At 46.2% G+C, this 10,871-nt stretch overlaps 1 protein-coding gene across 1 annotated transcript in view; it reads left to right on the forward strand.

The window, feature by feature from the left end:
- Positions 1–4,578: 4,578 nt before the first annotated feature.
- LOC106808373 (general transcription factor 3C polypeptide 1-like) overlaps positions 4,579–10,871 on the forward strand; it is a 20,081-nt gene continuing 13,788 nt past the window's right edge. Inside the window, exons 1-2 of the mRNA XM_014811073.1 lie at positions 4,579–4,687; positions 5,043–5,163. Coding sequence (XP_014666559.1) covers positions 5,070–5,163 — 94 coding nt within the window. The 5' untranslated portion in view covers positions 4,579–4,687; positions 5,043–5,069. The remainder of the gene's footprint in view (positions 4,688–5,042; positions 5,164–10,871) is intronic.

Here is a 10,871-nt window from a genome sequence, read left to right on the forward strand (position 1 = left end):
CCGTTACTGCTCATCGATATTCATGAAGTAGAAGTCTGTCTTCTTTAAACCAGACCAAGGAACTTTTCAGCATTGCTTGTTTATCTGTGGTGACAGTTCTTCTACACAAACCCTTCCAGTAGGGAGAGATCGCATGGATGCTTTCAGGCCAGACAGCTTGGAGCTCCACCTTGCTGGGTACTGTCGCAACCGCTGAGAGCATGATGATGGCTGGGGCCAGACACGCGCAAACCGTTGTCCAGTTTGATCAACGAACAGGTGGACTGGTACAGTTTTCTTTGTTTCCGGTTACCACAGCTTCACGTACAGCTTTTGTAGTTGCAGGTTTTGTTGAAGTGGAAGATGAGGTTGACAAAGACATCTGTGTCAGTGAGTCAACCGAGACTGATTGAACCCCGTGTTTCAGCAACACCATCATTAATATGAGACATGATTTCTGTCGTCAGCTTCTTCTTCGTTGGTTGCTTGAGAGCTCTTGCGATCTGTGTTTCAGTGCCAGCTTACAATTATCTGCATTCACCCCCATATACTCCTCCAAAGAAGATCTCCTTGTCTGACTCGACATTCTGCAGCTCCACTTGAAGACATACTCCTGCAACCAACTTTGTTCAACATTGAGGCTCCAGACATATCAAGATCGACAGGGAGTTTCTGATTGTCAGACCTAATGGTGATAGTGATTTGTCTGCATAGAAAATTCTCTGCGCCCGCTTCATTTGCTTGATTGATGATTTTTGATAAACATCAAAATAATGTCATTTCTTGTGGACTCGGAGCCTGTAGCAAGAATGCTGTTTGGAAGACTCTCAGCCATTCCGCGAATGTGTGAAGGCCATCTTTTTCATCGGTCCATTTGAGTCACATATTGTCATTTGTGCGTCACTCTTCTACATTCCTTGTCTCCTGGGGAAGTTTTTGACAAGGTCCTCTGGTTAAGAGGCTTTATCGGGCTTCTTCAATTTGATGCCATCTTTACATTCAAGTAGTGAGGAATGGGATGTGCTGGTCGATTCATACTTCAGGAGTCTCAGCATGCTGTACCCTTTTTCTCTAGCATAGTCAATGTACTAATCGTTTCTGCAGCATCCCTTTTTCGCCATAGATTTCTTCGCTGTGAGGACAGTAGAAGTACTATTCACGAAAACAGTCTTGCGGTTGCGGTCGGGATCTGCTCCTCTGCTCACGCCGTGCATTCTCCTTATCGCTGTAAATCAGGTTCTTCAATATCAGTCTTGGATACTCTTCTCACCATTTCCACGTGGCTAGTAATCGTCAACAACTCCTGGGGTTATGTCAGCTCCAGTAGAGGAATGTATCTTGAAGTCTCGATCTCCAGCGTGCCGAACGATTGTGTATGGACATATTTATGTAATCCCGAAGCGTCATTCGCACGACATGGACAATCTTCGTAGGACTTTGCATTGACTCATGCGTGTAGGCTCAGCTTTCACTGTCATCTTTAGTCTCCCAGTTACCATTTCCAGCCGCCTGTGCCACATGAAGATCTTTTCTCATGCTTTAGGAGATTCTCCATAATGCTACTGCTTCTTTCTGTCTAGTTCATCCAATGCTACCCCCAGCAACCTTAGCGGGTTTATTGTAACACTCTTTGAGCCTGCCGTGTCAAATCCTACTTGCACTGCCTTTGTACGGGAGTGTGGTACATCACCATCCACCTCTGTAAAGCATCTGTAGATACCCGGGAACATCCTTTGTTTTTTTTTTTTTATGTGCCACGGCAATCTTGCTAAGGACACGAGCCAGTACCCCATCTCGCTGATGTTTGTCCGGGCCAACCGGAAGAACAAATGGCATGCACCTCTGGCACATGTCTTGAAACGAAAAGATGCCATCGCCTTGCGAATAGAGTGTGTAAGATCTCTCAGGAATATGGATACAGTCATCCCGCCGGAACTGGCGCGTTTCATCCGCGCGCGAGCGTTTAGGATCAAAGCATCTGTGCGCACGCATCTTGTTATCATGTCTCTTCTGATCTAGGAATCAAGTAATTTGAATCAGTAGGCAGCGAACAATTTACGAGATAATTTGTAAGTGCGTAACATGTGAAATCGGTTTTTGGCAATTATCTTAAAAAACCATTGCTTTTGGATATGAAATGTCATTATGAGCCCCCATAATGTGGCGCATTGCGCACATTTTGAGTGCGGTCGCGTGCAACCTCCTTAGCTCCCCGGTTCTGTGAGTACAGTTCACGGAGTGGATGGTAGCACTTACAGCTTCGAAAGGGCGTGGCCCAAAAAAGTCTTATTTGCGCGTCAGCTGGGAAATGTGTTATGAACCAAAGTATTGTTCCTGGCACCTTCGATTTGTGCGATTCTGAAGAGTTTAGTTCTGGACATTAAATTTGCATACAAGTACACATGAGCTACTCTAGTATATTCGAATTTCCCATTCCTACGTCGTATAATTCGCCTATACAGGCAACGGTTTTTCACAGAGCAGCTTTCAAAGAGCAGAACGTACTTCTTAAACATCGTAATAACCGCTTTTACACGTTGTCATGTGTCCATGTTAATAAAACATGCTCGTTTGCCGACGTGGTGAACAACTGCCTGCACTCATTATCACTACACTGCGAATGTGTTGAGGATTTGGGTAGCGTCTGCTTCGAAAGGCTGTAAAACAGGGCGCTGCGAAGTGGGTATGTCGAATTGTACATCAGCAGCGTCGGCAGAGCCAGCACCAGCATGCAGCAGAGCGATGTGACAGCAGCAACACAACTAGCGCAGCAGCAGCAAACCAGCAGCAACAAACAGGCACTGACAGCATGCAGCAGCGAGCGAGGCAGCCAAGCAGCAGGCTAGCAGTCAGGGTGCAGGCAGCAACAAACAACACGCGAGCAGCCAGCCAACACCAGCGAGCAACAAACAAACAGCACTGCGAGCACGCCAAGCAGCAGCAGTGACAGCGACCAGCAGGTGGTACTCGCTATGTTCTTTGCGGACGGCGAGCAGGGACTGTTGAAGTGGTGAGGAGCCGCCTTCCAGGACTCCCAGCGATGCGCTCATCAGTACCGCGTTCTTCGTGCCGACGCTCGACGTAGAATCGCTTCAGGTGCACCAGACTTGCCGCTGGGGCCCTGCTGCCCCGTCCAGCGCTGCGACATGGTTGCTAGCGGCTGCGAGGACACCATTGAAGACGAGTGCGTCGGACGGATCGTTATAAACGCTAACGCGCCGTTTATAAACCGCCAAGCAGCGTGACACAGCGCTACGCGTCGTTTCTAAACGCCAACGGCGCGCTGACACTCGTGACACTTCGTTATAAACGCCGACCGGCGTCGTGACAGTGTTGCTACGCGTCGTTCTTTACATGCCAATGCATACAGTGTACACGCGCTACACGATCGTTCTTAACGCCAACGCGCTCGTGCACAGCAGTAATGCGTCGTTTACATTGCCACTGCAACGTGACACTCGCTACACCATTTCGTTCTAAGCGCTACGGTAGTGGGGACACTGCGCTACACATCGGTTGGTTGCGACAGTACCAGCAAGGTGAGTCCAAAGCTGTCTGGCCTGAAAGCATCCATGGATCTCTCCCTACTGGAAGGGTTTGGTGTAGAAGAACTGTCACCACAGATAACAAGCAATGCTGAAAAGTTCCTTGTGTCTGGATTAAAGAAGACAGACTGTTCCACTTTCGATGAATATCGATGGGAGCAGTACCACAACTCCAAGAAAGAACTGGACTTCAACCAGCTTGTGTGCTGTTCATCAACGCTACGAGAACACATAAAGCGAGCATATCTGCAGTGTAAGATGTGGTTGCAAGCCCCAACTCCTGCAGTCATCAAACCAGATCCACTCTAGTATGGATATGAATCAACGGATGTTGGCATAACATCAGTGATACTGCCAGTATCGTGCAGGCCCGATGACCTGCCCCCTCCATGCAAATGCCCAACATCATGTATGAGTACCAAAACGTGCACTTGCAGAGAAAGGAACATAAAAGGTGTGACGTTTTGTGGCTGTAGTAAAGGCAAAAAGTGTAGAAATCCAAATAGCATGAACAATTACGAATAATTGTAGTGCGTAACATGCTGAAATCGGTTTTTGGCAATTATCTTAAAAACCATTGACTTTGGGATATGAAATTATATTACTGACCCCCCATAATGTGGCCATTGCGCACATTTTGAGTGGTCACGCAACCTCCTAGGTCCAACGGTTCTGTAGATACAGTCACGGTGGATGGTAGTACTTCGCTCGAAAAGGGCGTGGCCCAAAAAGCTATTTCGCCGTCAGTGGGAAATGTGTTACCAACCAAGTATTGTTCATGGACCTTCAATTAGTGGATTCTTGAAGAGTTTAGTTCTGGACATAAATTGCATACAAAACCACCATGAGCTACTAGAGTAATAGCAGTTTTCACATTTTGTTTATTTGATTATTTGGAATCAAATTTCTGATGTTTTCTGCATTTGATTTAGATTTATAATTGGGCTAATGTAGTCAGTCGTGGTGCATTCTTGCAACTAACAGAAGATGAGATTGCTAACTCTCCAATTAATTGTTTAACAAAATGTAATTGGTGAACTTTTAACTAAACATTGCAGGGCTTGAAAGAGGATGCATTCAAAAAGGTCGTGAACTCCTATCCTCAGTTTCTCAGAACTGAGAATAGGACTTACAGTGAGGTTTATGATGACTCAGGCCCTGATGTAAGTACGGCCCATTGCTCTGCAGTTTGTCTGTTGCATGGTGCAGTTGCAGTGTGACTTCCAGTTTCTCCTTGCAATTTCGACTTCAGTTCACGGTTCACCGTTATAAACGCTCACGCCTTGGACTCTCGTAGGCATAATCAATCGTTGAAAGGTTGCGAACAAAATTCAACCAGAGGTCATACAGTGTCATAGTCGATTGTTATAATTTTTGAAAAAACTTTACCCACGACATTGTTCCTTAAAGTTGTTCATGTTGTATGAATTTTTCGAAAAAGTGAATTTTCAGGGGAAGGCGCTTGTTGCTACCATTACGATGAGGTATTTCTGATGGCCGCGGTGTTTTGGGTTGCAGTCGAAGTATCGCAGTGGCAAGGAGCGCATGGTGCGTGTCCTGCAGCTGACACAGAGATACAAGTACGGCGACGATAAGGATGAAGATGAGCTCGAGGACATGAAGGATGTAGCCAGTCTCGGTAAGTCACAGACACGTGTGCGTACGTACGTGCGTGTGCCGGGCATGCCTGGGTACATGCATGCGGGTGTGCGTGCGTCTTTGTGTTGTTGTTGCTGCTGTCACTGCTTCTGCTGCTGCTGGTGCTGGTGCTGCCGCTGCTGCTGATGTACAATGTCGCACATCCACTTCGCAGCCCTGTTTTACAGCCTTTTCGAAGCAGACGGCTACCAACCTAACACATGTTGCAGTGTATGATAATGAGTGCAGGCAGTTGTTCACCTCGGCAAAGAGCATGTTTTTAACATGGACCATGAAGTGTAAATAGCGGTTATTACGATGTTTAAGAAGTATGTCTGCTCTTTTGAAGCTGCTCTGTGAAAAAGCGTTGCTGTGACAGGGAATTATAGACGTAGGAATGTGGAAATTCGATATACTAGAGTAGCTCATGGTAGTTTTGTATGCAATTTATGTCCAGAACTAAACTCTTCATGCATCCACTAATTGAAGGTCCAGGAACAATATTTGGTTCGTAACACATTTCCCACTGACGGCGAAATAGCTTTTTGGGCCACGCCCTTTTCGAGCGAAGTGCTACCATCCACCGTGACTGTATCTACAGAACCGTTGGACCTAGGAGGTTGCCCGACCACTCAAAATGTGCGCAATGGCCACATTATGGGGGGTCAGTAATACATTTTCATATCCAAAAGTCAATGGATTTCAGCATGTTACGCACTACAATTATTCGTAATTGTTCCTGTTCCTATTGTTCAATTACTTGATTCCTGAAGAGTCCAGAGAGACATGATACAAGATTGCGTGGCACAGCTTTGCTGTTGATTCTAAGCGCTGCGCGCGGATGAGACGCGCAGTTCCGCGGGATGAGCTGTATCCTATCCTGAGAGATCTTACACACTCTATTCGGCAAGGCGATTGGCATCTTTTCGTTTCAGCTGTGCAGAGGTGCATGCCTTTGTTCTTCGGGTTTGGCCGGACAAACTATAGCAGATGGGGTACGCTGTTCCTTGAAGATTGCCTGGACATACAAAGGATGTTCCCGGGTATCTACAGATGCTTTACAGATGGTGGATGGGTGATGTACCACACTCTCCGACAAGGCAGTGCAGTAGGATTTGACATGGCACTCAAGAAGTGTTACAATAAACCCGCTAAGGTTGCTGGAGGTATCATTGGGATGACTAGACAGAAAGAAGCAGTAGCATTATGGAATCTCCTAAAGCATGAATGCGTGCGTGCGTGCGTGCCTGCATACACACGTGTGCATGCGTGCGTGCGTGCGTGCATGTGTGCGTGCCTGTATGCGTGCGTGCGTGCCTGCGTATGTGTGTATATTGTCTCAGTGTGATGTGTGTGTGTCTCACAGTCCGCGGCGCGTGAATATGGCCTCGCACCAAAGATGGTTAGACAGCAGCTAATGCACAACCTACTCTTCTATCTCGTCTACGGATACGAGGGCATTGTCGACGAAAACGGTGGTCCTGGCGCCATCTACCATCCATCAAACAAAACAAATGCCTGGGAGTCGAGCAGTGAGACAAGTATGGATGTTATTTTCTTGATATTCTTTTGATAATTTTTTCATTATATTTAAATTTGTTTATTGTTTATGTATTGTCGTGATTTTGTTGGCGACACGATTTTCTGTGTTTATTAGACCAAGCGAGTGATGGAAGGAAAGTCTATGTAGCAGAAACGAGCTGGAAAATGTTCATACCACCACTTCCAAACCATGCAGGTGAATGATTCTACTATTTATTTATGACCTTACATCAGTAGTTTTCATAAGTAATTAGTAGATGTTATAAGGGGCTAATTCTGCTGCTGTTTTCACTAGTTTCATGAGTAATTAGAAGATGTTACAAGGGGCTAATTCTGCTGCTGTTTTCACTAGTTTCATGAGTAATTAGAAGATGTTACAAGGGGCTAATTCTGCTGCTGTTTTCACTAGTTTCATGAGTATAATTAGAAGATGTTATAAAGGGGCTCAATTCTGGCTGCTGGTTTCACTAGGTTTCCATACCCGTACGTAATTAAGAAAGATGTTATAAGGGGCAAATTCTGCTGCTGCTTTTCACTAGTCAATGAGTAATTAAAGAAGATGTTACAAAGGGCTAGATCTGCTGCTGTTTTCAACATAGTTTCATGGTGAATTAGAAGATGTTATAAGGGCTAAATTCTGGCTGCTTGTTTTCACTAGTTTCATGAGGTAATTAGAAGATGTTATAACGGGGCATATTTGGTGTTCACGTGCTCTCTCATCTCCTCCCTCTCTCTGTTTTCACTCTTTCGCCTTGCGCTCTCCTCCTCTTTAAACTCCTCTCAGTTCCTCTTCCCTCTCTCTCGTCGCGCCGCTCTGTTGCCTCTTTCATCCTTTCATTCTTCTCTCGCTTCTCTGTCTCTCTGCCTCGCTCTCCTCTCTTACGTCTCTCCTTCCTCGTCTCTCTCTCTCTCCTCTCTCTCTCTCTTCTGTATGCGTTCGCTCCTTTCGCTTTATCTTTTAATTATCTTTTAATCTTTATCGATGTGTTCTTCTTTCCTACTCGCGTGCGCGTCGCGCGTTACCTCTTTCTTCTCATGTGCGTGCTCTCTGCTCTTCTTCTTGCTCTTTAATATCTCGCGCTTCTTCCCCATTGTTCTCGCTCACGTCGCAGCTCTTGTCCAACGTCTTAAATCTTTCATAGATGTTGCTCTTGGAACGCTGATTGCGCTTACGCTATTTTGCGGTATGCCTTTGGGAGTTTGTTGATTTGTGATTACAGCTTGCGAGTAACCATCTATGTGGGTTTTTCAGTAATTGTGTGCGCACGCGCTTTCTGTACGAATCAGAACCTCATAGTCGTTTTTTCCCTCTCAATCTCTGCATCACATGTAGCTCTCTCGTACGTGTGTGTTCTCTGTGGCGCAATTTACCCGTTTCATTGACTCTTCCGCGTGCTCGCGCCTTTTTCTTTCCTTTATAAAGCTCTGTACTGTTTGGCCTTCTCTTTCTTCTTTCGCAGCACACAAACGCGCACGCATGCCCGCTCACCCATCCCCACGTGCCATGCAGAGAGTCGAGTCCATGAGATGCTATCCTTCCATCCATTCCATCATCCGCATACCATTCCATCCATACCATCCTCCATCAGTCATTCCATCCATCCATCCATGCCATCCATCATGCCATCCATCCAATCCCTCCATCCATCATTCCATCGCATGACCTCCATCCATCCATCATCCATCCATCCATCCATCCTCATCTCATCATCATCGCATCCTCATCATCCCATCCATCATCCATCCTCCATCCATCCATCCATCCCCCATTCCCATCCATCCCATTCATCATCTGCATCATCCATCCATCCATCCATACTCATCCATCTATCCTCCATACTATCTATCCATCCATCCATTCATTTCATCCATCCAATCGATCCATCTCATCCATCCATACCATCCATACCATCGCATCATACCATCATCCTATCATCCATCGCAACCATCCATCTCATCCATCATCCCATCCATCATCCTGCCATGACATCCATCATGACATCCATCCATCATATCCATCCATCCATTCAACCATGGCCATCTATCATCCAGTCCATCATTCCATGCCATCAATCCATCGCATCCATCCATCCATCCATCCATATCCATCCGATTCCATGCTATCCATCCATTCTCATCGCCATCCATTCCATGCCATTCCAGCTATTCATCCATGCCATGCCATTCCATCCTCCATCCAATCAATCATCCATCCATCATCCATTACCATCCATCATTGCCATCATCCATCATCCATCCATCCGTCGGTCCGTGCCGTCCGTCCGTCCGTTCGCGTCCGTCCGTCCGTCCGTCGTCGTCCGCCGTTTCCGTCCGTCGTCCGTCCCGTTCGGTCCCATCCATCCATACCATCCATCCATTCATCATCAATCCCATCCATCCATTCCATCCATCGCATCCATCTCATCCATCCATCCCATCTCATTACCATGATCCATCCATCCCATCATCCATCCATTTATGCGCATCCTCCATCCATCCATCTATCCATTCATTCATGCCATTACATCCATCCATCCATCCATGCCATCATCCATCCATCCATCCATCCATGCCATCCATTTTCCATCATCATCCATCATCCATCCATCCATCCATCCATCCATCCATCCATCCATCCATCCATCCATCCATTCATCCACCCAGCTGTCACATCTGGTTCGCAGACGTAGCGATCTTAACTGTGTAACAGTCTATACAAGCGGGAGCGGAGTTTTTTTTGTTTTAGCATATGTGAGGGCCACGGGTTATTGTTTAGAAGTGGAGCCAATTAGGAGTAGCATTGTTTTAGCGTCGTCTATAGGCATATGTTTACGAACACTCACATCTGGTTTAAACGTGAGATCAACTGATACATTGTCCGCAGAACGTGCGAAACAGTTTATTAAACGTGCCCCGATACTGGTAAACAGACAGGGACAAGTAGGAACATATAGTTGACTGTGCAATGTTAAATGGTTGGAGCCATGAATGTAAAGGATTTAGGTTCTGTGAATTGGCTGACTAGGCGTAGGTGTAGTCGTTCCCTATATCTAGTACTCTGCCCTTTGGTTCTGGGCGGATTGATTGCAGAATACGAACCCTAACCTCGGCTAGAGTTATCGCTCCATGTGCGTGAATGCGCAATGTTAGGTTTAAGACGTTGGTTTCGAAATTCGCAAATTGGTTTCAACAAGGAGCTTATTCATTCATTCATTCATTCATTTAGGTCATTCATTGATTCTTTGATTCATTCATTCATTCATCTATCTATCCATCCATTCATCCATCCATCCGCGTTTTTCATCCATCCATCCTATCCTCATACCATTCATCCATCGATCCATCATCCATCCATGTTCCATCCATCCATCCATCCATCATGCCATTCCATCCATCCCATTCCATTCATCCATCCATCGCATCCATTCCATGTCATCTATCCATCCATTCATCCATCCAGCATCTCATCCATGATCCATACCAGCTATTCATTCCATTCATTCATCCATCCATCCATTCATCATCCATCCATTCATCCATCCATGCCATCCATCCGATCCATCATGCCGTCGTCTCGTCGTGTCCGTCCGTCCGTCGTCCGTCCGTCCGCCGTCCGTCCGTCCGTCCGTCGTCTCGTCCGTCATCCATCCATCCACCAGTCCATCCATCCATCCATACCATACCATTCATCCATCAATCCTATACCATGCCATCATGCCATCCTTCCTCCCCCATCCATCCATCCATTCCATCCATCCATCCATCCATCCATTCTGTTCTATTCTATTTACATCCATCGCATGCCATTTATCCATCCATGACCATGCCATCCCATTCATAACAGTCCATCCATCATGCCATCCATCCATTCATGGCCCATCCATTCCATCCCCATTGCCACATACCATCCATCCATCCACCATCCATCCTCCATTCCATCCATCCATGCGCATCTCCATCCATCATCCAATTCCATTCATTCGCACCCAGCTTCACAGTCTGTTCGCAGACGTAGGCGATCTTAACTGTGTAAGCAGCTATAACAAGCGGGAGCGGAGTTTTTTTTTAACCATTATAGTGAGCCACCGGAGGTTATTGTTTAGAAGTGGAGCAATTAGGAGTTAAGCATTGTTTTAGCGTCGTCTTATAGCATATGTTACGAACACA

This window comes from Priapulus caudatus, unplaced genomic scaffold, assembly GCF_000485595.1.
Source record: "Priapulus caudatus unplaced genomic scaffold, Priapulus_caudatus-5.0.1 Scaffold271, whole genome shotgun sequence".
Taxonomy (NCBI): Eukaryota; Metazoa; Priapulida; class Priapulimorpha; order Priapulimorphida; family Priapulidae; genus Priapulus; species Priapulus caudatus.